Source organism: Rhinatrema bivittatum, chromosome 8 (assembly GCF_901001135.1).
Source record: "Rhinatrema bivittatum chromosome 8, aRhiBiv1.1, whole genome shotgun sequence".
NCBI classification, from domain to species: Eukaryota; Metazoa; Chordata; class Amphibia; order Gymnophiona; family Rhinatrematidae; genus Rhinatrema; species Rhinatrema bivittatum.
The window spans coordinates 137,943,062-137,970,860 of NC_042622.1; the positions used below are offsets into that span (position 1 = coordinate 137,943,062).

Here is a 27,799-nt window from a genome sequence, read left to right on the forward strand (position 1 = left end):
TACTTAAATGCGTGACGCCCCCTTGGATCAGAAGACTCAAGCTTATTAACATATCCCATGTTCACCAAGCCACTGACTTGCAGCTTTGCTGTAGCAATCTTCAGGTTTGTTCATGACTGTCAGCAAAAAAAACTGTCAAAGGTTCATCTTAAGAAGAAATTGCATGTTGCAGGCCTACAACCTCTCTTTAGCTTGCAAGAATTGTATGCATCATTCAAATATTTAATCAATGTAGTTGAGAATAGGAGTAGCTTTCACAAGCTGTTTTTTTTAAATTTTGATTTATAGTCTACTTTTTCAGGCACTTCAAAGCAGGTTACATTCGAGTGCTGTAGGCATTTCCCTAGTTCTAGAGAGATTATAATCTAAATTTGTACCTGAGGCAAGGAAGCATAAAGTGACTTGTCCAAGGTCACCAGGCACAACAGTGGGATTCAAATCCTAGTTTTCTTGGTTTATTAGGCTACTTGGTAGAGCAGTGGTCTGGGAACCAGGGAAACCAGGGTTCACAATCCTATTGAAGAGTAGGTAGGTGTCTTTCAAGCACTTCTGGATTATCGGGTAACTAACTTTTACCCAACTCCACCTCCTCACGCTGCACAAATGGAAATAGTTCCTGATAAAGAAATAGACTTTTCTTTCACTATAATACAGTATTTTTAAGAGCTGATTCTAATGTTCTGTCACACCCTAAGTAGACATTTTGTAATTTTGAATGCTTTTAAAGGAACATTAGTCTTAGAAGAGCATATGGCTAAAATTGTCAATTTCTTTCAAAGTTTTTGACACTTGCAGTGCTGCTGACCCATCTGCTAGCTCCATGCTAGTAGAAGATGCAAGGTCAGTCCTGGTTTTCTAAGTCTCATTACCAATGAAATCTGCAAGATACCAAGAGCCAGACTGCACTAGGATGAGCATCAGAAGAGCAGGACTAGGATACTATGGCGCTATGGAGTTTGATTGCAATCCTGCCATTGAGTGTGTCACTGGGATTTATACTCTCCCAAAGATTTTGTAGCTCCCTTGGAGAATCTGAGGGTCTTGCTGGTAATCTGCACATTTTCCCGAGGATCCAGGTGCCATTGGCATCTGCAGAAAATGCTGTAGATTTGGGGTATATGGGGTTTTGGTGGCTTATGTCAAAACGCTGCTACAAGTTTTTAGGTATTTTTTTCTCTGTTTGCAAACCGTAAGTACACAGATCAATATCTCTTACCTTAGACCCTTTGCAGATTTCCTGTAAAAGCAGCAACACAGCTGAATAACCAATCATCTGCTGGCATGGCCTGCAAACATGTAAGAAGTAAACATCCATCAGAGTCACACAGTAACCCAGGAGGGCCAGTGCTGGGAAACAGCTGGACAGAGGAGCAGAGCATCGCCCTTTAGAAAGCATGAGGCCGTCCGCAGCACTTCTCTTCCTAACTCTTTTCCAATTCCCATACTCCCAGGGCCAGAAACCAAGAAGACCCCCCAAGCCTCCAGAAGATCCCATTGGGAAGATCAAGGAACAGGAAAACTTTAACCTGAATCAGGTATAAAAATAAGCAGTGTGCTGGGCTGTCTTGCTTTGGGGAAAGATACGTGGAAATTTGATTAAAACGTGCCTTTTTGTGATAATCTCTTGCTGAGTTCAATTTCAAGACATCCAAGGAAGAAGTTTTGAATGTTTCCTCAAAAAACCAATCACAGAGTCAGAATTTTTAAACCATTTTCCCCAAAATGTCATTATAGTAGTTGTACCAGATTGAGTGTTTGAAATATTCACTTGCCTGTTTCTTGGCTCTATTACTTGTTTCTAGTTTTATTCCTAAGTCTCCTTTCATTTTGATCCTGATATACTTTTATTTCTTATAGTTTTACATTTTAATGAAAGGTGTTCACCTTTAATTATATGTATGCCCTCTATTTTTAAATTCTTTTTCCCAGAGTCCATTCAGCTGTCTGTGTTGTACATGTGTTTGTTATGCCTCAGAGTGATACCTGCAGGGGCTTCTGATAACAATGAGTACAGCAGCACCCCCTCCCTCACTTTACAGATTCATATTCATAAGTGATTAAGTAGAAGGCCCCCCCCCCCCCCCATCCCAGGACCATCAGTACAATGACTGGACTAAAGTAAGTTGGGAGTGAACTAAAATAGGGGAAATCCCCAGGTAGTTGTGAATAAAAATTCACAGTGTCAGATCTTAGCCATGTTCTGACTGAGCTGGAGGCCCAAAGGAGCATGAGAAAACTTCTGGGTCAAAAAAAGAAAAGAAAATGGAATGTATTGATTTTAATTGGCTGTGACCTGCAGCCCCCTCCCCCCCCCCCCCGCCCCATGCTTCTTCTCTCCAGTTACCACAACCAGAGAATCTTTGACTTCAGAGGCTCCTCTGTAGCCTGCAAACACGTCAGCCTCTTCGGATGGGATGGCTTTATGTTTTGAAGCTATCCGGATATTCACACAGTCCTTTTTTAGATACAGTATAATACATGTATCTGGAGTGGAGTCCATAGACAGCCCACCCAACTTTTTTTCTTTAGAAAGAAGTAGGTTGAGCATTGCCATTACCAAACAGATACTATTGAATTGGCCAGCAGATTACGTCTCCTTCTGTTATGTCAAAGCGGGACTGCATCTTGGGGGCCATAACAAGGCTCATTCTGTCTGAGCCATGGCAGCGTCAGTGGCCCACTTGTGAGCAGTTCCCATGGAGGAGATCTGCAAAGCTGCAAAATGGAGATCTCTCCACACGTTCGCATCTCACTATTGCTTGGATAGGGATGGCCGATGCAATAGTAGATTTGGCCAATCTGTCCTTCGGAATTTGTTTGAGGTGATCTTTGTTGCAGCCCTGATCCACCACCGAGTCCTGCGGGAGGCGGCACCATCCGGCTCTTCTCTGTGGCATGGAGCCGTGATGCCATTGTTGGGGTCCTCGTCGGACGGCAGGAGGCCGTCCGGAAGCCTGCCTGCTCCTCCCTGCTCTGTTTCTTCCTGTGCAGCTGGTTGCTGCTGTCCGCGGTGCTGCTTCTTCAGGCCTTCCTCTAGGCACCAGCGCGCGCCTCTTCTAATGTATTTAAAGGGTCAGTAGCAGGAAGTGCTCCTGGTCCCACCGGAATCCAGTTGGTCTTCATTTCCTGTGTCTGCCCTATAAAAGGGCTCCTCTTCAGTCACTCCTGGCCTTCGGATCGGGTTCCACAGTTGTCTGTGCTTCATGACTGGTCCAGGTCCTCCATGGTCTTTTCCTGCTTTGACGGCTTCGTCTTCACGTTCCTGATGTCCTTCATCTGTGCTTCCAGATGTCTTCATGTTCCTGATGTCCTTCGTTCGTGCCTCCAGTTGTTTTCATGTTCCTGATGCCCTTCGTCCATGACTCCAGATGTATTCAGGTTCCTGATGTCCTTTGTCTGTATGTCCAGATGTCTCCATGTTCCTGAAGTCCGCTGTTCCTTCCTGATGCCTTGTCTTCACCTCTGCCTCCATGCCTTGGTTCCTTGATGTCCACTTTCCTGGTGTGTCGATGTCGTGTTCTGCGACCAGCCCATGGGCGGGCTGTATAGGGCGCCTCACTGTACAAGACCATCTTCTCCTGCGCAGTTCAAGCCTCCGGAAGACTTCTGCTTGAGTCCTAAGTCTTGAATCCTGAGTTGTCTTTGAATCCTTGAGAATCCTGAATCCTGAGCTTGTATCTTGTCCTGGTCTTCGGAGCTCCTTGCATTTGCGTCCGCCCATGCCAAAGACTGTTCGAACCTGCTCCGCTCCAGCATGGTCCGTGACCAGTCCTGCGGGTGGACTGTGTAGGGCGCACCCCGGTGCAGGCCTCTTCAGTATCTTTGCCATGTTCCAGCTTCAGAAGCAGACTCCTAGAGTCTGCTTCGAGTCCAGCGTGGTCCGCGACCAGTCCCGGGGTGGACTGTCTTGGGCGCGCTGCATCGCAGTCTTGACTCAGCACTTTGATCCTATGCCTTGAGCCTATGTTTACAGTGTCCTCGCCTGAATCTTCATCCAAAGTCTTCCATGTTCCAAGGACTCCATCTGCCCTCATCCTCTGTCCGGCCTGCCGCCTTTTGCCGTTACCCAGCGGCAGGTCCGAAAGGGCTTGGAACGGTCGGAGGACTGTTCATTGATCATCATTGTGTTGATGGTCATCCTGGGGCATACAGGTTCGGTAGAGGATCAGACCTTTCGTCTCCTTGTTTTCACTCCAGTCTTGTCTTGCTCCTTGTTACCCGTGCTCACATCAGTTCACCTCCCGCGGTGTGTCTTGGGGCTCCTCCCCGAGTCTTGCCATGGTCCAAGGGCTCACATCTCCTGTTTCAGAAACGACCGCGCCTCTGCGCTCGTAACAGTATCCGAAGGCCTCCAAGCCCTCGGTTCATAACAGTAGCGAAGGCCATGCTTGTAACATTGTGTGCATATAGCCTATTTTTTTCCGTGAATAACCCCTTTGAAAATGTGCTCATTAGTGCATGGGGGCAATGCCCTACCTCACATATATGTAATGATGTGGCATACACGGATAGGCGCCGTATGATGGCTCACTTTCTATGCAAAGAGGAATCAATTGCTCTAGAGAGCTTTCCCAGTTTGTGCAGACTCTGTAAACCTTCTTCTTTCACTAATACTCCAACAATGACAGACCCCCCATGGCTATCTTAGATTTTAACATGCCGCATTTTCAACCTAAGGTAATTAATGCACAGACTACCTAGAATTCAATTTTGTATCCAAAAGTCCCACATTCTGGTGCCAATTTTACAATCTGCACTGCACTATCTCCCAGAATTGGCAGGATATCTTAAGAGGGTAGGCCTTGCATGTACCTCTCTCACCTGTCCCTCTGCACTCCATACTCTTGTGTGATTCCAATAAAACACAGGATTTACTTAAATTGAGTCCAACCATCTTGTTTATATTCCTGCATATATTTAAAATGACTCACAGAGATTTCAGCTAGGAGGTAGTTGTTCACAGTTCAGTTAAATCCCAAACTGTTGATGCACCAAAATTCTATCTGATGCTATTTTATCATCTAACATCAAACATTATGCTCATAAACTGAGATTTCACTAAACAGTGGACTAATGCAACCTCATGGTACTCACAAAAAGATGATTTACTCCATGCCGCAGCCAGAGGAGTCCAATTAAATTAGTTGTTATAATCCTTCCTGGAGCTTAAAAATGTTCTACAGAGAGGTGGGATCTTCTAAAGCTGCATGCTGGAGAGTGACATCTTGCCTGTTTACAAGCTCTCCAAAGAGTGATTCTACTAAAGTTGGAGCATGCACAGATAAAACAAAACAGAACATTAACAACCCCATAAGGGTGCTAGAGTACCATTTCAATTAGTAACCATAGGTTACACAGTCACAGAAATGAATCAGATTCATCTGACAAGACCTGCCTCTGGCAAAATTCATTGGGTTCCAAAAACTGCACTGCCCTCTGTTGTGGCAGTGATTCCATTAATTTGCTCACCACAGAGGTCAGACTAATGTTCTCAGATCAGCAGGGGCAGACTGAGTCAGTCCTGATTTTACCCCTGTTATATCTAATGGGGCTAAAACCAGGACTGGCTCAGTTTGTCCCTGATGATCTGCTAATTCTGGTTGAAACATAGGAAACCAAATATTGTTCCTGTTATCGTTGTCTTCATTAGTTTGCAGGAAAGTGGTTCCTCATTGGCGTTGCCTCAGAATGTGACTACCTGAAAGAAAACAGCTACAAGCTGGAAGGAACAACCATTGTAGTGTCTCAAGTCATGACCCCCCAAAAGAAACTGCCAGTCAGCACTTTCAGGAAGCTGTAAGTGCCCTGAGAATGACTTTATATTTCTGGGGACTTTCTAGACAGGGTCTAGGAGTAGACAATGTGCCACCAGCTGTGGCCAGGGTTGTAATGTGTTGGGTTGACTAGTAATTGTGACAAGAATGAATGTAAAAGCTCTGGTTATTTCTTCCTCTGGAGAGACTTGCCATTTTTGGGGACTGGGGTGTTATTTGTTTTAGCAGGATTTTAATTCTCCTGCTTTGGTGATGGTCATAATGTAATTGACTCGTCAGTGGTCAGTGTATGATATGTTACCTGTACAAGGAAATTTATTTAAACATTTCTTAAAATAAAAATGTTTAATTATACTCCATAAGAATGCCAGGCAGCATATACCTCAAACCACAATGGTGAAATATTCAATATGGACCAATGTTCAGCCCACATCTGAGCGGCTAAGGCACCTGGCTAATTTTTACAAACATAGAAATATGACACAAAAAGACTATATGGACCATCCAGTCTGCTCATCCATCCAATTAATTTAGCATTATAATTCTCAATACTTCCTTAGGGATCCTCTAGGCCTGATATTCAGCCATATCTGCACATAAATTACTATGCTGCTATGCCGCTGAATAAGTTAACCAGATAAGTTAACCAGATAAGTAGTGCCGCCCTGATCCACCCACTTTTTATGCAGCTAGAAGATACCAGATAAATCCTACTTGGCTAATTGGGGAGGGGAATGGTCAGCAGGAAAAGGGAGGTGATATTGCCCCTATATAGCTCCCTGGTGAGACCTCACTTGGAATACGGTGTCCAATTCTGGAGACTGCACCTTCAAAAGGATATAAACAGGAGGGAGTCAATTCAGAGGGTGGCCACTAAAATGGTCACTAAAAGTGACTACTTAGATTTTAGCCAGCTCAGAAAAACTGCTTAAGGGAGCTGGCTAACACCAAAAATGGTGTTAGCCAGCTAACTGCCATCCCTCAGCCAAACCCTACACACTGGAATACCTACAATTTGAGTGGCTATATTTAGCTGCTCAGATGGGGAAACTTTCACCCTGAAAGATTTAGCTGCAAGCTATTTAAGTAGCTGGTTGGATCCCTTTGAATATTGATGCTTTAGATCCTAAAGTAATTGCATACATATAGATGAGCACACTTTGCTTGATGCAGTCCTGAAGAATTAATAGGCACAGAAATTAGATGCTGAATGTTAAACATTACCAGTTGAGGTTGGCTCTGTGGCTCAGCGGCATTGTCATGGTGCCATAGCCCAACAGGGGCCGGCTCTGATTGAACTGGAAGCCCGAAAGGTACAAAACAATTCCGGGAATGTCTCTAAGTCTCTTTTCAGAAACTTACCTTAGCACTCAAGAGGACATGGCTTCTGGCTGGAACTAAGCACCAAACCAACCACTGGTTTCCAAAACCTTCTAACATTTGAGCTAAAGAAGCATCCTGTGAATATTGGCACTTGGTTGTGTCTCCTTCTATGTAAGGGATACCATTCTAATATAGTAAGAGGCACTGCTAACTGCACATCTTTTTATCAATCACTTCTAATAGTTTAGTTTAGTTTATTTAATTTATTTATTTAATCATTTTCTAATTTGTAAAATCCAATGTTAAATAAAGCTTAAATACAAATCTCAAAAATTACAACAGGGTCACTAGCAAACAAATACAAACAATAACATATAAATAAACTGATTAAAACTAAAAATACTAAAAACAACTATAAATAACTGTGCTAAAAAGAACTATAAATCAAATGCTTGAGTAAATAACCAAGCCTTAGTGGGTTCAATATCCAAAGATATTCACTTATCTAAGTTATCTGGCTATAACTTATCCGGATAACTTGGAAGGGATAATCAGCAGCACAGCTATTCTGCTGAATATAACTGGATAAGTTCTAGATAGAAAAGTGGATCTATATACAGACAACAACCAACAAGGACTGAATTACATAGCCTGGGTAAACAAATAAGCATGGGTGTAGCTTGCTTTTGCGGCGGTTACTACCCCTAACTAGATATTTCACTTAGATGCAGTTCCAAGTTACTGGTTACTAAGAGCCAAGAGTAAAAGATAAGTATGAGGGAAAAAAAAAAGTGCAAAACTTGCTGGGCAGACTGGATGGGCCGTTTGGTCTTCTTCTGCTGTCATTTCTATGTTTCTATGTTTCTATAGATAAGTTATAGCTGAATAACTTTAGATTTGCTATTAAGCAGTTAGCTTAACCGGATAAGGGCTGAATATAATAACCGGATAAGTTGCCCTACCTTGATCCATCTAATGCTCACCCCCAAGGTATCCAGTTATCTGCTTAGCTGGATAAATAATTATCTGGCTAAGTGGTGGCTGCTGAACATAGTTACCTAGCCCTACTTACCTGGCTAAGTGGTGCTAAATATCCCATTTCAAGGCAAATCCCTAAAGGCAAGGATTTCCAAAGAAAGGGAAGCTGATAAGAAAAACTCGCCTCCCAAGTACCTTCTTGCCTAATCTCCTTGGGGGAAGGGAATCTTAATAACTCCTGTTGCGCGGAGTGCAGCACATGACAAGGTTGTTTATGAATAAGAAGGTTCACATGATAGGAGGGGAATCCCCAATGTAAGGCCTTAAACGTAAGGCAAAAAATCCCAAATCTTATTCTACAGATAACTGACAGCAAGTGAAGATGCTGCAATAATAATGAGGTTACATGGTCAAACCTGTTCTTTCCAAAAATCAATTCCACAGCAGTATTTTGAAGGATCTGACCCAGTAGATATAGCAAGTTGCAGTAATCTTGCTGGCTTATAACTAATGCATATATTGGTGTTTTCAAATCTTGCAGTTCAAGAAATGACCATAGTCATCAAATAAAATACAGAAAATAAAAAGAACATTGAATGACTCTTGAGATTTGATAAAAAAGTGAGACTTGAATCAATTTAACTCCCAAGAATCGTAACCACTTGCCAGCCATCAGAGGGAGAGAAAACTTAGAATTATTTTTCTTCCTAGAAAGACTTTTCAGAATTGACTTTACATTTTAAAAGAAAAGGCCACTTTACAAATCTGAGCAAGTAAAATCTAAGGAGGTAATTTTCAAAAGGTTTTTGTGTGTTACACCCAGTTTTATGTGCATAAATTGGCTTTTGAAAATTACTACTTTTACACACATAACTCCTTTGAAAATTCACTCCATAAGGCTGAATTTTCAAAAGGTTTTATATGCATAAACTGACTTTACATACATATATGAGCTTTTGAAAATTGCTACGATGTTACTTTTACGCATGTTAACTCCTTTGAAAATTCACTCCTAAATAAGCAATGATCTTTATCTCATCCCTGTAAAAAAAACAAAAACAACCCTGGCTTTGAATCAAAGGAGCCAGGGGTGCCAGATATAAATTAAATAGCGTGGGAGAAAGTATTGATCCCTGAGATACTCCACAGGTTAAATACATTGTTGAGAAATATTAGAATCCCAATTAACCTAGTATCTTCTATCATTAAAAAAAAAAAAGGAAAACTAGTTCAAAGCTACACCTTGGATTCCAATCTCTCTAACTCGGTAAAGAAGTAGTTGATGGTCAATGTGTCAAAAGCTGAACTTATATTGAGGCGAACCATAAGGGCATCTTTACCATTATCTAAATTAGTCTGACCTTATTCAGAAGGGTGGTCAGCACAGACTCTGCTGTGTCCTTTCCTAAAATCTGACTGCCTGGGGTGAAGTACCAAAGTCTTATCAAGGAAATCTGAAAGTTGATCTAAAATTACTTTCTCTGCACCTTAGATAAAGTTGGAGGATTAGAAATAGCCCTAAAGGTAGTTGGAACAGTTGAATCAAAATTGTCTTTTTTTCAAGACTGTATGAACCATCCTACCTTTTAAGATTTATGGAATATAACCTTGCTCTGGACTTGAATTAATAATCTCAGTTAGATATAGGAAAAGTCCCAGGTTTGGATTTTTAAAACATTTATTGAGTGGAAGACAAATAGTTTTGTCCAGAGATTCTGATTACAACTTTCAGTACCTATGCTGCTCTTTTTGCAATGCTTGTGGTCAGAAAAAGGAACATAAGAACAAAAGAAATTGCCATGCTGGGTCAGACCAAGGGTCCATCAAGCCCAGCATCCTGTTTCCAACAGAGGCCAAACCAGGCCACAAGAACCTGGCAATTACCCAAACACTAAGAAGATCCCATGCTACTGATGCAATTAATAGCAGTGGCTATTCCCTAAGTAAACTTGATTAATAGCCGTTAATGGACTTCTCCAAGAACTTATCCAAACCTTTTTTGAACCCAGCTACATTAACTGCACTAACCACATCCTTGGTAACAAATTCCAGAGCTTTATTGTGCGTTGAGTGAAAATTTTTTTTCTCCGATTAGTCTTAAATGTGCTACTTGCTAACTTCATGGAATGCCCCCTAGTCCTTCTATTATTCGAAAGTGTAAATAACTGAGTCACATCTACTCGTTCAAGACCTCTCATGATCTTAAAGACTCTATCATATCCCCCCTCAACCGTCTCTTCTCCAAGCTGAACAGCCCTAACCTCTTCAGCCTTTCCTCATAGGGGAGCTGTTCCATCCCCTTTATCATTTTGGTTGCCCTTCAGAATATGCTGTCTGTCTGGCTGGTGAGGTCCATCATGTCTATTTTCCCTACTCACTCTAATGCTAAACACCCTAAATCTTCACCTGTTCTCACCTCACTTCTCTGCTGCCCAGGATCCTCTGGGCCTGTCCCAGGCTTTCTTGAGATTTGTTATTCTTCCCCCATAACCTCCATTGGGAGGTTAAGGGCAAAATGGTCATAATGCATTAGACTGGATACATATCTTTGGTCTTTTTTTTAACAAGCTGAGGGTATCTTTTTAGATATAGAACAGTTGGCCACCTTTGCCCCAAGACAAGAGCAGTAGAACACTTTTTTGTTTAGTGTGGACTGCCCCTGCCCCCCAAGCTCCCTAATTGTTGATGTTGTGTGAGGCAAAATGTTGGTTGGGCCATGGCCCCAGTTGCCCACCCCATTCTGTTGCCTATGCTCCAAAAAGGCAGGTACTAACCAGATATTGTTTTAAGACTGGGATCAGATGCAAGATCTTGAAATTAGGTACATATACCTGAAACAAAAAGGCCAGTTGTAGGGTATGAAGGCCTTATTTAGTTCAAATCTGTTTATTACAGACCTTATTTAATGCAAAGGATGGCCTTGATATCAAGGTGACTTGTGGTATAGACCTTAGTGTAACTTCCAAACTTCTGAATTGCTTTCTTTTCTTTATACACGGCACAGGGATGGTATATGCTGGGAAATTAAGCAAGAATACCAACAGGACAAAGTCATGGGGAGATTCCTCTTAACAGGTTTGTAAACAGGAAGATTCCTAGGTTTCAGCTCCATGAATGCTTGAGCACCCCTCAACGTCGACACCTGTCTGATTTACCTCCTTCGTCGCTCCTTCAGTCTCTCCTCTCAGCTGCCAGAGAGATTCAGTAGGGAGATCAGATAGCCATCCAATGCCGGGGGTGCTACAGCACCTGAGGAGCCAGCATCTGTGGGCACACAATCTCAGAGGTTATTTCCCAGACTGTATTAGTGTTTCATCTTTGATTTAGCATGTCGTATGTAATGTCTCAGCATAATTCTAAGAACACCAGAACCTTTATAAAAGCCCCTGGGGGCCACGGCCAAAGAACTCCGGCAGGCGGCATGGAGGTGCAGACAGGTGCTGAGATGTGATGCCCTCGGAGGATGCTTTATTTGTTTTTATAAAAAAGTTGGGGAGGAGGCCATGGCTCCCTCATTCGCCACTTCTGGCACCATTGCTTTTTAAACATCTCTATCTGCTCCAAAGTGGCCCATGAGTGAAAAAGAAAAGGCTGAGGTACATAGTAAGAGTTGGGTATGTGTCTTGTATGGTGGAGGGTGGGTTTCAGCAGCAGGGGGTGGTACAGGTCAGGAGTAAGGTACATGGGCAAATCAGTGCCTGTGTATTGGAACAGCACTGCAAGTCAGGAATGAGGTGCACTGGCAGAACTGTAGGGATGTGAAACCTAAACATTTTTTGTTTCTGTTCATTTTTTTGTTTGGGGGGGGGTTGTTTTTTTTCAGTTTAATGTTTTTCAGTCTAGTCCATTTACTGAACCAAAAATAAACATTGAAAAACAAAAAACCCTGGCTGCACCTCAGACAGCTGCCAAGTGATGTCACTTTGGTACTAACTACTGAGCCACAGTCATTTTTTAAATCTATGGAAGGCAAAGCAGGAGCTAGTGGGCATCTCTCCATTCCTTTTGGATTTTGCGCCCCTGAACATTTTGGGGTATTTTTGTGAGAGACCATTTTTGGTTCGTTCATTTCAGAACGAACCAAAAATATCCTCATTCGTCCTGTTGTGTGCATTTATTTTAAACAAATGCACATCCCTACAGAGCTGCACCGTGATGATGATAGGAGGGAGGTGATAGGAAAGATGAGCAGTAGATTTTTGTCTGCCACATCTGTGTAGCATGTGTGCGAGAGAGATAGTGTATCTAGTTAACCCAAACAATCCTACTTTTAGGAATGTATCTGTGCCCATAAACTCTTAAACTCCTGCTAACATATAGGGCTAACATATAGGGCTGGTTGCAGCATGAAGGCTTCGGGGGCCATCCATTTATTATGGGGGCACACAATGTTCTCTATCTGTACCTTGCAATCCTCTTTCTCTCCCTCTCCTCGACCAACAGGAGGAGAGCAGCACTTCCAGCCACTTCTGCTGGCTGGATTTAGTCCAGCAGCTTGGGCACACGGTGTCAGAAGGTCCTTTGTAACCATGGGACCCTGCCCATTCAAATTCCCGGACTGAGTCCAGCCAATAGAGGAAGCAGGCGTGGCCTGAAACATTGCTCATTTCTTGCCAGCCATAAGGAAGGAAGGAGAGAGGGAGCAGGACTGTTTACCCCAATGGGTCCACTCCATGCTATCGGGCGACCTAATATTGTTGGCAATAGTACTGAGATTTTTTCTCTGTTATGGTATCCCTGCTCTTGTATTGTAGCCCGAGAATATGGTAATAAGCTGAATATGGTGGTGGCTGATACTGACTACAGCAGCTACTCCATTCTGTTCTACCAGAAGCAGAGTAAGATTTCCGTCAAACTCTATGGTGAGTGGACAAATATTTCATCTCAGAAACAAAGTCCCAGTTAAGTTATGCAGTTCTGTGCGACATCTCCATGGGCAGAGACATTGCTAGATACTATCTGGGGCATAGGGGCGGTTCTAATGAGGCAGGGTGAGGCGACCACCTCAGGTGGCAAAGTTTTGGAGCAGCAAAAAGTGCCCTCCAAAACAATTGGCATCCATTTCACCGCACTGCCAAGGGCAGGCCAACCACGAGGGTGCTAAAATTGATTCAGCAGAGGAAGATCCAAAGAGGCCGCGGGTCTGCCTGTAGATCCCAACCCTCTGGCGGCTGAAGATGGGAAGAGGCCATGGGCCATCTGGTGGATCCCAAGATACTGGCGCCCAAATATTGGGGAACAACCCGCCAGCAGCCAGGCCATGGGTTGCAGTGAAGAGGAGGGCTCGAGCTGCTGGCAGATGACCAAAGAAGAGCTGGAGACGCGAGGATGTGTGTGTGTGTGAGTATTTGTGTGCGCAAGGGAGCATGAATGTGAGAGAGGGAGTGCATGTGGGTGTATAAGCATGTATAACCCTTTCTTGGTGGATGGCACATATCCTGAAGGGCCATAAAAGAATTTAAAACTGGGGCTGTTTTCACACTCCTCATTCCTCTTTCCTGTATCCCCAAAGTGTAGGTCCTTTCTGTGGGGGTGAAGGCTAGCTTTCTTGGCCCAGGCAAACGTGTTCTCCCATGTGTGTGAGTGTGTGTTACTGTAGCTCTTTGGGGCAGGCACACTTACAAACCAGGCAGGACTCACTGGAGGGGTGTTCAAATTAAAGTTTACTGTAATTCCTTGTAAAAGATATGTGGTATCCGACTAACTTTAGACCTGCCCTATGGCACGTCTAGCGTTAGCCGGTTAAGTTAATCAACTAACTCTAAATATCGGCGATAGCCGGTTAACTTAACTGGCTTACTCAGCTCCTCCCTGGAATGCCTAACTAAACCCCAGGAATGCCCTGACTTACCCAGCTAAATTCTAGCTGGGTAAGCATTTTAAAAATGCGCTAAGCCATTTAGACAGATAACTTTCCCGTTTTCCGTATAAATGTCTTTTGAATATGTACCCCACTTTGTCTAGATACTTCCAGATTTACATGAGACAAGATCCGAATGCTCTCTGATTCTGTGGAAATGTCCCTTCAGGCAGGGGCTTGGAATAGGGGTAAGGAAAATCATTACCCCAAGGTGGCTAGGGAATCCTAAAAGTGACTGAATCCCTTCTCACAGTACCTGAGGTCCATGTTGAATCCAGAACTTCATCTGGTAGTGTCCTATGTCCCAGACTGGAAACTCCAGTTGGGAATCTTCTGATGTTTCTCCCTTGGTGATTCCTTTTCAAAAGACAGAAGCTGGCCTCCCAGGGGGAAAGACCTATGCTGGAAACAGCTATCAAAAGTCTCCAGTTCAAGGGAAAAGGAGGGGATAGAAAAATTCTCCCTTTCCCCAAAGATGGAAAAACACAAACCTGCAAAACTTGAATCAGGATCTCTGCTCATACTGGATGCTGCAACCTCCTCTTATGCTGGTTGAAAAGGTATACAGTCCCTCCTGACCATCCTGTGCAGGGAATTCAGCCTGCCAGGAATGGAAAAGGTCAAAATGGAGAAAACCAGAAAAACTGTACAAAGCTTCTTAAATACCCCTCTTCCTTCCAGCCCTATTACAGGAACTAGCAAGGCCTGTGCCTCTCTTCTTCTTTGTCAGACTGGGGGCCTAACTCAGAGAGCACACATGATACACAAGCTTCCCTACACCTGACCTACTCTCTCCTAAACTAGCCCCCTCCTTGCCTAAGGGACGTCCAGTTCCAGACAAACTCTGGGGGAGATGCTGTAATGAATGGTTTGTCCCTCTGCAGCTGACTACCCAAGGGCTGGGACTAGAGATATCTAGTGGAGACACCAAGGGGTCTCTACTCATGTTTTTGTGTAAGCATGTATGTCAGAGAGGGATCATACGAGCATTGTGTGAGGGAAGGAGCTTGTGAGAGGAGGCATGTGTGTGTGTGTGTGTGCACACATGTGTGAGTAAGGGAGTGTATATGTGTGTGAGCATGAGTGTGTGTGTATGAGAGGGCAGAGCATGTGTGTGAGTGAGCATATGTATCAGAAGGAGAGCATGAGTGTGTGCGTGACAATTAATGAGAGATGGAGCATGTGCTTATGAGAGGAAGCGTGTGTGTGTGCATATCTATATCTATCTATCTATCTATATATGAGAAAGGGGAGAAAGTTTGTGCACCCCACTCCCACTAATCTGCGACAATATCAGGGTGACTGGAAATCAAAAGTTCCCTGATATGGTTTTATTTTGTGGGAGTTCTTTGATGTGTCTGTTTTTTGAAATATTTTATTGGTGTTTGGGAAACAAAAAATTTTTTTTATAAGTTCTTCTATTTGGCATCTGTTTTTGAAATATTCTTTTTATTGGTATGTTTTACTATTATGATTATGTATTTTTTTTTTTATTTCTTGATTTTATTGTTTGATGTTTGAGGAATGGTAAAGGTTTTTATTTTTCACTAATGCACTGTATAGAGAGAGAGATCTTGCATGTGTGTGTGTGAAATCCTGCATGTTATGAGAGAAAGAAATCCTGCGTGTGTGAGTATGCATCTGTATGAGTGAGAGAAAGAGCCTTCATGTGTGTGAAAAGGAGGAGAGAGAAAGTGTGTGTGTGAAAGCATGCAGGAGAGTGTATGAAAGAATGAACATGTGTAAATTTGTGTGAGAGAGAGGATAAAGTTTGTGCAGCCTTCCTCTCCCCAATCCACAATAATCTCAGGGTGACTGGAAATTAAAAGATTGCAGGTATGGAGAGTGGGAGATTTTTTAAAATCCTTATTAGTTTTAATTTTTGGGTGTTATTTCATGTGTCTGCTGTTTTGCAATATTTATGTGAGTTTTTAATGATTGGGTATTATATTCATTGGCTTTTTTTGTTGTGAATAAGCTATTTTAGTGGACCCTTGGGCCGGCCTGTGGGAGACTGGAGAGAGATGGACTATAGTCTCTGCTTGAGGGCAGGCCGGGAGGCAGATACCAGGCAGGCAATGGACGGTGAGCTTCACCCAGGAAGCGGTACCCCCCGGGAGGAGCCCATAGTGAAAAACCAAATAAGCCTGATACTTCACTTTCAATGCATATCCAGCATAGCTCTCTGCTTCAACGGCAGGGGAGAAGAAAAACTGATACTTCATGCTTATCCAGCATAGCTCTCTGCTTCAACGGCAGGGGAGAAGAAAAACTGATACTTCACGCATATCCAGCATTGCTCTCTGCTTCAATGGCAGGGGAGAAGAAAAACTGATACTTCACGCATATCCAGCATAGCTCCCTGCTTCAACGGCAGGGGAGAAGAAAAACAACCAATAAGGGCTGAATAACAATCTGGTAAAACAAATAAGCATGGGTGAGCTTGCTTATTGCGGCGGTTACTACCCCTAACTAATCAAGTTTGATATTTCACTTGGATGCAGCTCCATCACTGCTCTCTGCATTAATGGTGGGGGTGGAAGGGAAATAGAACCAAAGAGCTAAGAGAAACAGATAAGTATGAGAAAAAAAAATGTGTGAAGCTTGCTGGGCAGACTGGATGGGCCGTTTGGTCTTCTTCTGCCGTCATTTATATGTTTCTATGTTTCATAGGAGTCCAGCCGCTTGGGACTTAGGGGATTCACCCTGGAAGCCGGAGCTCCCCGGGAGGAGCCCGTAGGAGCCCGGCCGCTGGAACTTAGGAGATCACGGAGGCTGGAGCTGAAGCAGATGGGCAGGGGTCCAGAATCAGGCAGGAACTGAAGCAGGACAGGTTACTGGGACCAAGCAGGAACTGAAGCAGGACAGGTACTGGAACCAGGCTGGAACTGAAGCAGGACAGGTACTGGAACCAGGCTGGAACTGAAGCAGGACAGGTTACTGGAACCAGGCAAGAGCAAAGACAAGACTTGGACACAGAAGCGTAGCAAGTCTTTAGGCAGGAACGGAGCTGCTAACGCAATAGCACGCTCCGGGGCTCAGAGCAACTGGGAACCGCAAGGAACCCCGTTGCAAGGCAAAGTTCTGGGGTCCGCGGCAGCCTTACATAGGCCGCAGCGTCTGACGTCAGGGGTAAGGCGGAGCCTTCAGTGGTGGGAAAAGGCCTTCATAAGCGTGGCTCCTGCGCGCGGCCTAAGGAGACGGCATCCAGGAAGGGTTTCTCGGCGGAGTCCCCCCCGTGGGGATGCTGCGAAACAGGCCGCAGGCTCTCGGAGACGGAACGGGACCAAGGAGGTGAGGGCCGGGTCGTGACCGTTGCGACCGGGACCGTAACAGTTTTGACATATTTATTCTTTTCATTAGTATGCTTTTAATATTATGAATGATGTTTTATCTTTTTTTATTTTATTGCTTGATGTTTGTAAGGAGTGATGTTTCTATTTTTCCATTGTTTGATTGTATAATACAGTTGGGCTTGTTGCGGTTTCTGGTTTGTTTTTTTCGGAAAGTTTCTATTTATACTTTATGGTCTCTTTATTCTGTATTTGTGTGTGGGTCTGTCTGTGATATGCATTTGTGAGGTATTCTGCTGGCATTTTGTGAGCTGCAAGCATTGGCTGTGGTGTCAGTGAGTCTCCTGGAGGGTGGTTTCCAAGAAAGTCTGGGAATGGGAAAGGGAGGGAGTGCTGCAGTCTGTGGAAGGGTTGATAGCAAGAGCTTTACTTAAAGTGGCAGTACTGGGGCGGGGGGGAGGGGGCTGAGCATTCACTAATTGAGCTCATGAACAGCAACACATCAGCAGAATGTGTATGTATATGTGTGTGTCTGTCTTTTATCTTGAGAGAGAGTGACTTTGTGTATGCATGTCTGCATTTCTAAGTGAGAGTGACAGTATGTGTCTCTAAGAGAACGTGGGTATGTGTGTCTCTGTCTCTGAGAGAGACTGTATGTGTGTCTGTATCTCTGAGTCTGAGAAAGTGATTGTGTGAATGTCTTTCCAGTGGGAGCACTGAGAGGAGAGGATCACCTTGCTGGTGACTGAAAGGAATCAGTAAGTTTTTGCTTGAGACATTGTCTTTTAAAAGTATTGGGGCAAAGTTAACTATTTGGGAATATTATTTAGTGTGTTTGTGCTTTTAATAGTCAGTAAGGCAGTGAATAAACAAGTTAGACTGTATTTTTAAATAGTCAATAAGGCAGCTAGTAAGCAGTAGGTAGTGTGTTTATTTTTAAAAGTCTGCAGAACTGAGGGTTCTGCAGACTTTTAAGAAACTGAGTGTATAAAAAAAAATAAAAAAAAAAAACACAAAACCCCCCCCCCCCCAAAAAAAAAGTAGCCAGAAGCTAGAAATAAGCTAGGAGCAGTGTATACCTAAGTAAGAACATAAGAACATAAGAAATTGCCATGCTGGGTCAGACCAAGGGTCCATCAAGCCCAGCATCCTGTTTCCAACAGAGGCCAAAACCAGGCCACAAGAACCTGGCAATTACCCAAACACTAAGAAGAACCCATGCTACTGATGCAATTAAAGTAAAAAGGTTGAAAAGTTCAGCTCAGTTACTCAACTTGGAAAGGTGATGAGGTAGTGTGATTTGGTTTGAGTAGGTACCAACATTTGTTAATCAAGAGAGCAGTGAGTCACTCTAGCTGACTAACTGTTAGCCTGACTTCAGTGCCAGGAAAAATAGTGGAAATAGTGGAAAGTGTTCTAAACATCAAAATCACAGAACATATAGAAAGACATGGTTTAATGGAACAAAGTCAGCATGGCTTTACCCAAGGCAAGTCTTGCCTCACAAATCTGCTTCACTTTTTTGAAGGAGTTAATAAACATGTGGATAAAGGTGAACCGGTAGATGTAGTATACTTGAATTTTCAGAAGGCGTTTGACAAAGTTCCTCATGAGAGGCTTCTAGGAAAAGTAAAAAGTCATGGGATAGGTGGCAATGTCCTTTCGTGGATTGCAAACTGGCTAAAAGACAGGAAACAGAGAGTAGGATAACTTACTTTTCAATATATTTATAAATGATCTGGAAAGAAATATGACAAGTGAGATAATCAAATTTGCAGATGACACAAAATTCTTCAGAGTAGTTAAATCACAAGCAGATTGTGATAAATTGCAGGAAGACCTTGTGAGACTGGAAAATTGGGCATCAAAATGGCAGATGAAATTTAATGTGGATAAGTGCAAGGTGATGCATATAGGGAAAAATAACCCATGCTATAATTACACAATGTTGGGTTCCATATTAGGTGCTACAACCCAAGAAAGAGATCTATGCGTCATAGTGGAAAACACATTGAAATCGTCGGTTCAATGTGCTGCGGCAGTCAACAAAGCAAACAGAATGTTGGGAATTATTAGAAAGGAATGATGAATAAAACGGAAAATGTCATAATGCCTCTGTATCGCTCCATGGTGAGACCGCACCTTGAATACTGTGTACAATTCTGGTCGCCGCATCTCAAAAAAGATATAATTGCGATGGAGAAGGTACAGAGAAGGGCGACCAAAATGATAAGGGGAATGGAACAGCTCCCCTATGAGGAAAGACTAAAGAGGTTAGGACTTTTCAGCTTGGAGAAGAGACGGCTGAGGGGGGATATGATAGATGTGTTTAAAATCATGAGAAGTCTAGAATGGGTAGATGTGAATCGGTTATTTACTCTTTCGGATAATAGAAAGACTAAGGGGCACTCCATGAAGTTAGCATGTGGCACATTTAAAACTAATCGTAGAAAGTTCTTTTTACTCAACGCACAATTAAACTCTGGAATTTGTTGCCAGAGGATGTGGTTAGTGCAGTTAGTGTAGATGTGTTTAAAAAAGGATTGGATAAGTTCTTGGAGGAGAGGTCCATTATCTGCTATTAATTAAGTTGACTTAGAAAATAGCCACTGCTATTACTAGCAACGATAACTTGGAAGAGACTTGGTTTTTGGGTACTTGCCAGGTTCTTGTGGCCTGGATTGGCCACTGTTGGAGGCAGGATGCTGGGCTTGATGGACCCTTGGTCTGACCCAGTACGGCATGTTCTTATGTTCTTAATGATTGCTTTAATCATCAATTCATCAATATTATTCAAATCACTATTATTCAAGCAATATAATCAGTATCAATATTTAATATTAATCATCAGTTCATCAGGCAGACCATTGAAACCCTGCCCAACCTACCCACCCTGAGTATGAAAGTGTGCTCTTACTGTGGTGTGTATGTAGTCATCGTGTTTTATCTTTATTAGTTCTCTCTCTCTCTCAGCCCCTGAGAGTGGTTAGTAGGGTTATACATTCATTTTCAAAGGACATTTAAAAACTGCAGTAAAACACTCTGGTTGTTACATGTCTAATGAAAAGAAAAAACAATTAGATTTGTTGGGTTGCTCATTTCATACTGCATCTCCTGGTACTTGGTTCTGTTTCCTGTTTCCGCCAACTCCACCCCCCCCCCCACCCAATTGCCATCAAAATAAAACAATTCCTCCTCCACAGCTTTACCCATCCATGGGGTTCCAATAGTTCATATGGGGCAGGAGCGATCCCTAGTTGCTCCTACCCTGTCAGGTCCTGATTTCAGAATGATGCTGGTTGTCCTCAGAGCCTGTGGGTACCAATTTCAAATTGGAACCTAGCAGGGTAGGAATGACTGGGGTTCGCTCTTACCCCATTTGGACTGCTGGAACCCCACTGATAGGGGAAGCTGAATTGGTGCGGGGGTGAGGGGAAGGCTCTGGAGGGAATGTTAATTGTTTTATTTTGGCAGCCCTGGAGTGTTTTTGATGGAGGAGGGTGGAACCTTGTCCCCTCCATTTCTTTTTTTTTGCTTTGATATTTATTTTGGTTCAGAAAACCAAAATGAACCAAAATAAACATCTAATGAAAATAAAAGGTAAAAAAAAAAAAAAAATATTTACACCCCCCCCCCCCAGTGGGTGTTGATGAATGTTGAAAAGGACACAGGGAGAGGGAAGAGTCCCTGGTCATTTGCCCAGTATCGTGTAGGAGGGATTAAGTTTTAATGATTGTTTACGTTATATTTTGGATAAATTGTTCTGTACAATGACCCTTTGTTGTTGGATTAGATTCTCTGTCAGGTTTGCCAGAATGTTTGAGATTTGGGTTATTTTATCTTTGTTGTACCACGCCCCAAGCATTAAAAAAACAATATGGCATATATGGAATGCCAAATAAATAAAGCACTGTTTTACATGCAGAAATGGCTTTGGAAATTACCCTCTCTAGAGATATTAAAATGAGAGCAGTAAAAGGTATGGGAAGGTTATATATTTTGTTACAATCCCCTCCTTTGACCAAGTGCTATTCTAATTATGATTATTTCAACTTATGTTTACCAGCACGCAGTGTCAATGTTAATAATGACATCATCAGAAAATATGAACAACGTGTCGCTGAGCTGAACATAAGTGAGGACTTTATCTATTATTTCCCTAAGTATGGTGAGTTACCAGCTGTTAAAGGCATGGCTGGGATGGGGGAGCCAGGGTTGTTCTTCTTTCAGTTCATGAAATCCATGGATCTACTTTATAAAGGGCTATTTTTCCACCTTGGCTATACATAATAAACATTTCAAAAATTGGGCCCTGTGTGTAGTACATAGCGCCTTCCATCATAACTGCTGAATATATACGTTGAGCAATTACCATCATGCAGAGCACGAGAAAGACATCATGAACAACAAGTCTTATAGCAATCATCTGAAGGACTGATGTCAAGACTGGCAGACATTCAACCTCATTTTAAAATCATAGAAAGAATCCTGAATGTGATTTTTTTGCCTACTTTCTGAATGGAAAGAGGCTTAAGTTAAGTTGACTTAGATAATAACCACCGCTATTACTAGCAACGGTAAAATAGTTTTTGGATACTTGCCAGGTTCTTATGGCCTGGATTGGCCACTGTTGGAAACAGGATGCTGAGCTTGATGGACCCTTGGTCTGACCCAGTATGGCATGTTCTTATGTTCTTATGTTCTTAATAGATCATCAATAATGTCTCTCTCTGTGGTGTCCTAGAAACACAATATTTGGAGGATATGTCAGGGACATGATTCTGATCTGGGTGAGGGGTTTTATTTTGGATTCACGCACATATGTGCAGACCATAACACGTGTGTCCCAGAAGGTATGCAGGAATGGTTCTGTGTGTTATTGTTATTAGTAATGTTGTAGGTTCTGATACCTTTCAAAGGTAAAATATTTTAGTACCCAAGCTTGAGACCACATCGGTTTTGTCTTTAGAAGAGGTCTTGTGAGGTTTGTGAGGCCTTGAAAGCTTATGATAATATTTTGTAACCCTCTGACAGGATGCATACAATGATGGGGGGAATTCCTTATTGTATAAGGCTCCTCCCTTCCATCTTTTGCATGGGTTCTTCAAAGCTGATCATGCAGATGGTGAAGTTGACCTGATGGGGGACAGCATGCTCCACACTCCACTCTCTTTTCCTCTTAGCTGTATGGACAGGGGGGGGATGTCCCCTCACTCCCTTCCATGTTTTCTCACTACTTCCATAAACCAGTTTGGCTCAGTGATGGACAATAATGGACAACCTGAATCAAATTCCAAACAAAACTTAATTTTCTGGCATATCCAGCTAGCCAAGAACTTTTTGCATGGATAGTAAGGTGGTTCCCAAGACAAGAACAAGTCAAAAAAAAATCATGGGCTTTCGTACTCTGTAATTATTACAATTACGGCTAACCATAAGGAGTCCTCTCCACTGCCTTGTCCCTCCTTCAGCCATTTGGGAGGGCTGGTTTCTTCAACATACCCATATACCAAAATTCTCATCCAATGGGCATGCAAATAAATAAGCTAAGCATTCTATGACAGCACAAAACACCATCACTTTTCCCAAGGCGCTATTCACATCCCACAGCGGTCCTAGACCTCTTTCTACAAATCTCCACATTACCATCCTTCCATGCTGGTTTCCTTGGATATAGCACTAACAAGGATGTTTGGGGGCAAATCCTCAGTTTCTTCCCCTCACTCCTCTCTTTACCTCAGTTTCTTCCCCGCTTGGAGCCTCCTGCTCTGCATCTTTTGGGTAGTTCCTGGGGAAGAGACCAGCACCACTCTACACTCTGGCCACTGGCTTCTCTGCTTCACCACTATGGGGAGGAGGAAACCTCTCCTTTCCATCTGTGATAGGTTCCCCGGAACCCCACACATCAAGAATGCCCACAAAACAGCTCCCCACAGAGTTAACTCACCCTACTCTTGCACGTCTGCTTCTGAGCCATACAGTAATTCCCCAGGGAGGGAAAGAACCCACTCCTTGCTTCTTTGGTCAGAGGCATAGTGAGGATCACTGGCCCCCGGAGCCAATGCATTTGTGTTGCTTCCCATGTGCCTCCCCCAAATCCTCCTTGTAGAAATGATTAATGGCAAGAAAGTTACACTAATAGAAATCCCTGAAAAGAAATGAACATAAGATCACAAGTTGCTTTACTGGGTCAGACTGAGGGTCTATCAAGCCTAGCATCCTGTTTCCAAAAGTGGCCAATGCAGGATACAAGTACCTGGCAAGTACCCAAACATTAACAGGTCCATATTCAAAAGGATTTAGCTGGCTAACTCAGAAGTTAACCATCACTTATCAAATGGACTTTCTACCTGGGTAATATCAAACTAGGATGAGAGAACATTGACAAATCTCATCTTTGAGTGAGTTTCCTCACTCCGAAGGTCATCAAATCTTCACAAGAGTGCACTGTTCTGTTCGTACGTTGCACTCTGAATGTCAAAATGGCCCCTAACCCCTACACTAATACCTAAACTTCACCTCGAGTAGCTAGGTGGGCCTCATATAGAGGTATAACCTACCTAGTATGAGGGTCTTATAGCTAGTCTCTCTCTCTCTCTCTCTCTCTCTCTCTCTCTCTCTCTCTCTCTCTCTCTCTCATTGTAGGTAGGAAGTACAACAATTCTGGCACTTATTGCAAAGTGCACAAACGTTATCACAGTTTGCACTAATACCTGTGCAAAGTGCACTTTACAATAGATAGCCTATTACCATAAAACATGCCCCTTTTCCTATCACATGTGATATTTAGTGCATTTTGATAAATCCAGGCCTTAGTTGGATGTTTATCTGGTTAACTTTGCTATTCAGACTGGGGCAGATTTTTAATCTTACGTGCGCAGGGTACATTTGTGCGCGCTACCCGGCGTGCACAAATGTACACCCGATTTTATAACATGCACGCACTGCTGCGCGCATGTTATAAAATCCAGGGTTGGCGCGCGCAAGGGGGCACACACTTGTGCACCTTGTGCGCGCCGAGCCCTAGGGGAGGCCCGATGGCTTTCCTCGTTCCCTCCGAGGCCGCTCCGAAATCGGAGCGGCCTCGGAGGGAACTTTCCTTTCGCTCCCCCCCACTTTCCCCTCCCTTCCCCTATCTAACCCACCCCCTGCCCTATCTAAATCCCCCCCCTACCTTTATTGCAGGAGTTATACAAATTTTATGAAAATTTAGGCTACTCACGAAAAATATCCTCATAGGGGCCAATTTTCAAATACATGAGGACTTTTACTGTGGGTTCTTGCAGCTCATCTTCAAAGAAAAACTACCCTCCTGCTTTCCCTTTGATAATGAGCTAGTGTTAGTAAACATGCTGAAAGCATCCGTGCTCCTTGCACATGCTATTTATGTGGATGGCAGGTGGAAGGTAAAATAGCATATATACTTTTGAAAATGCCACATATAACTGCTGTTTTACTCCCCCCACCTAAGCACAACTGAGGGCACACGTGGTCTTTGTAACCTGGCTAGGTGTGCCCATCCTTTTAGTTGGGCCGAGGAGGCAATTTTCAGCCAGGCCAATTCAGCCAGGTAAATTAGTTTGGAAATTGCCCTCATCATTGGTAAGTAATGCAGAGTTCTACTAGTCGCATCAGTCCTCCAGAAAGCTGGATCTGTTGTAGGCTGACACCTTTCATTGCCCCTGCTAAGAATTCAAAGATATTCAAGATCCATAGGTCCCATCTTCAGATGAGGATGAGCTCTACAGAAAGGGAGGCCCGTGTCATCTTGAATCTCTTGTACAACATGTTTGGATGATTTTTAGGTTATCATTTACAAATCACTGTTATGATTTTTTAATACAGAAAGCAGGAATTATTTCTGAAATCTAATTTTTGTGGGGAATTTAGAGCTTCCACTATGATTGCTTTGGAGGGTTCTGGGGGGTGGGAAGCATGGAGGTTGCAGCAGATCTTGTCCAAGTGAACACTACTTAAAATGAGATTCTATCCCATTGGCCTGGGGCATCTTCTAAATCTCTGTGCCTTGTTTGTCCCACAGGGTTCTGCGACTCTGCGGACCAGTTTCATATTCTCAATGGTAAGTCAGAGTATACCATCTGTGACAGATCGGTGTCTGGAAGCCACGGATGAACCTGAATGGTCCAGAACCTACCTGTCTTTAGAATCTCGAGTGGCTGATAGGCACAAGAGGTTACATTTATATTGTGCCTCCATGATTTTCTCAATAAATAGTAAGGAAGGACTGGATGTTGCTAAGCAGGGACGGTAACTTTTAAATAGGCATGCAGGGCGCACACGTGTGGATGTTTTGTCGGCCTTGCCCAGGGATGCGGCCATTTTATAACACACACGCGTATATACGCGCATGTTAAAGATAGCCTGGCCGTGCGCAATTTTAAAAAGTGTGGGGGATTTAAAAGACGTGCGCTGATGCCATTACCAGTTTTCCCAGTTCATTCCCAGGTAAGGGGATAGGACTTCCTAACTCCCCTAGTTTAATAGCCTCTCTTCTCTCCTGTTAGCCCAACCCTTAAAATCCCACCCATCTATCTCTGTATCATATTTTATTACCTACACGTCCTCCGTAGCAGAAGTAAAGTTACGCAGCAGGTTTTAACCAGCTTGGTAGATTTTATGTTTTTATGAGTGTCACTTAAATTCTGCTGCAAAATGTTCAGGCTTCTTACCTCATTTCATGGAGGCAGTTAGTTAATATATATATTTTCAACACACTGTATACAAGTATGTTTATAAAGAGATATAGTAAGTGCTTAGAGCCTGGGACTGATGCCATATGTCTGTGTAAGGCTATGAACACAATTTGTGTTGAAAAGATGTACAGCCCTTCTCTCTTCCCCTGGGCTCTTAACCTCTGATTTTATTTTTCAGAATCATCTAACTAATTAGAATGAAAATTGTGAAAAGGATTTCTAAGGTGCAGTAATATGTGTGGATAAGAACAGGACTTTAGAGTGACCTCAGTGCCTCCACTGTTATGTTGAAGACCTGAGTCCTCACTGCTCACTATGACCAATCAAAGATTCCTCCTCGCTGCCTCCAATGTGACTTATAACCTTCTTCTCTACTGCAGTACACCTTGCCATCAGGATATTAGAGAGCAGAATTTGTCTATTAAAGATCCTGCGAACTAGAAGAATCTAATATATTCAAGATTTTATTGCGGGTTCAGCAGTCTGACCTTTCCTCTGCAAGTCTGTATCACAGAAACCTGCAGGACACACTGATATATTTTATTGCAAATTTACCTACCTATTAAGGAGTACAGGAGAGTGTCAGAGTGAAATGTATCTGCACTAATGGTGGCTGAGACAAGTTGAGAAAAAGGCACTATAAAGAAATGGCATTTAGTGACTTTTCTTTCATTTGTTTCCATAATAATAAATTGAATTTTGAACTGTATACATTTTCTGAAGATGAAGATCAATGTGCAAGAAGTGAGAAGGTTTAGATGATGTCTATCTGCCCACTCCTGAGATTCTCCCCAGATCCCAGAGGGTGAGGTCAGTATGTGGAGTTTGTGAACTCCTCAGAATATAGACGCCACCTTAACCAAACCTTTAACCTCCATGGCTGAAGGCTCTCTCCCCTTATTCCTTATCCACTGTCTCTCCTTCATCTCGTTGTCCCAACCTTCACACGCTTTCTTCCTCCTTCAGTCTATCTCACTCACCTTTTTCACTCTATCTCTCTGCCTTCTCTATTAATTACTTCTTTAGGCTTTCCTCTTTTATTCTCTTATCTCTTTTCTGTGTCTCTTCTTTGTCCTCTCCTTTTCTTTTTTCTGTTTGTCTCTTCTCTCTTGTTCCTCTTTCTCCTCTTTTTCTCCTCTTTCTCTCTCCTCCTTTCTGTCTTTCCTTGTCTGTCCTTTTTATTAGATTTTCTTTGTGCAAGCAAATGCTTTATGTGATATAATGTTTTTGGTCATGTCTATCGGTTTGTCTGTCTGTGATACCACTCACCACGCAAAAACTACACGAGGAATGTCACTGAAACTTGGTGGATTGCCTATTGGTCATTGGGTCTCAGTGGTTGGCATATTATTGGGGGAGGGGGGGTTATGTATTACTGCAACTTCCTAGCACTGCCCATACATGAAGGGAATGATGCTTCTCTAACAACTACGCTAGCTGCAGAATGTCAATGCTGACATAGGTATGAGGCTGGGCAAGAGCAGCGGGTGAAGGCAAGGGAGAGAGTTTGAGAAAGCTTTATACTATTTAGGCTATGTGACATTGAAGAAATGTGAGGCCGTAAAGAGCACACGGTGATGCAAAGGCAGAGGACCGAACGAGCTGCAACAGAACCAATAGGGGCAATAGCTACCATCTAGACAATGCTTCTTTGTGTATAACATATATCCTAGTAAAAAAAAAAAAAATGCTGTACGCACTTCTGAGTACACTCTCCGAGCGTATTTCCCTTTCCAACTTGTTTATCTGTCTGCAGTGAATTTGTGAATGTTGCTATCACTGGATGTTCTCATGTTTTTGAGCTGAGGCTTCAAAGCTCCGTGCACAATGCCTCAGGCCCAGGTGCAGCTTGCCGAC

General features: G+C 43.1%; 1 protein-coding gene and 1 long non-coding RNA gene across 3 annotated transcripts; one reads left to right on the plus strand and one right to left on the minus strand.

The window, feature by feature from the left end:
- Nucleotides 1-1,289: 1,289 nt before the first annotated feature.
- LOC115098059 (complement component C8 gamma chain-like) lies at nucleotides 1,290-26,223 on the plus strand. 2 transcript variants are annotated; one of them, XM_029614356.1, is made up of 7 exons: nucleotides 1,293-1,535; nucleotides 5,651-5,796; nucleotides 11,080-11,150; nucleotides 12,830-12,937; nucleotides 21,295-21,396; nucleotides 25,270-25,308; nucleotides 26,121-26,223. In XM_029614356.1, exons 1-7 carry the CDS (start codon nucleotides 1,395-1,397, stop codon nucleotides 26,132-26,134), a joined length of 621 nt encoding a protein of 206 aa, XP_029470216.1. In that variant the 5' UTR covers nucleotides 1,293-1,394; the 3' UTR covers nucleotides 26,135-26,223. The 2 variants fall into 2 exon arrangements, with proteins under 2 accessions (XP_029470217.1, XP_029470216.1); XM_029614357.1 differs by lacking the exon at nucleotides 21,295-21,396 and having other exon boundaries at nucleotides 1,290-1,535.
- On the minus strand, nucleotides 11,245-20,260 carry LOC115098061. Its single transcript, XR_003858407.1, has 3 exons — nucleotides 20,146-20,260; nucleotides 14,427-14,536; nucleotides 11,245-11,339 (listed from the first exon to the last, which is right to left on the minus strand). It is a non-coding gene; the product is annotated as an uncharacterized LOC115098061 (long non-coding RNA).
- Nucleotides 26,224-27,799: the final 1,576 nt, after the last annotated feature.

What these genes read in the sequence shown, in the direction of transcription:
- LOC115098059 (XM_029614356.1), top strand. Translation starts at nt 1,395, where the DNA reads ATGAGGCCGTCCGCAGCACTTCTCTTCCTAACTCTTTTCCAATTCCCA. An exon ending in AAAACTTTAACCTGAATCAG is followed by an intron (nt 1,536 to 5,650) that starts GTATAAAAATAA and finishes TGTCTTCATTAG; the next exon opens with TTTGCAGGAAAGTGGTTCCT. An exon ending in GGGGAGATTCCTCTTAACAG is followed by an intron (nt 11,151 to 12,829) that starts GTTTGTAAACAG and finishes CTTGTATTGTAG; the next exon opens with CCCGAGAATATGGTAATAAG.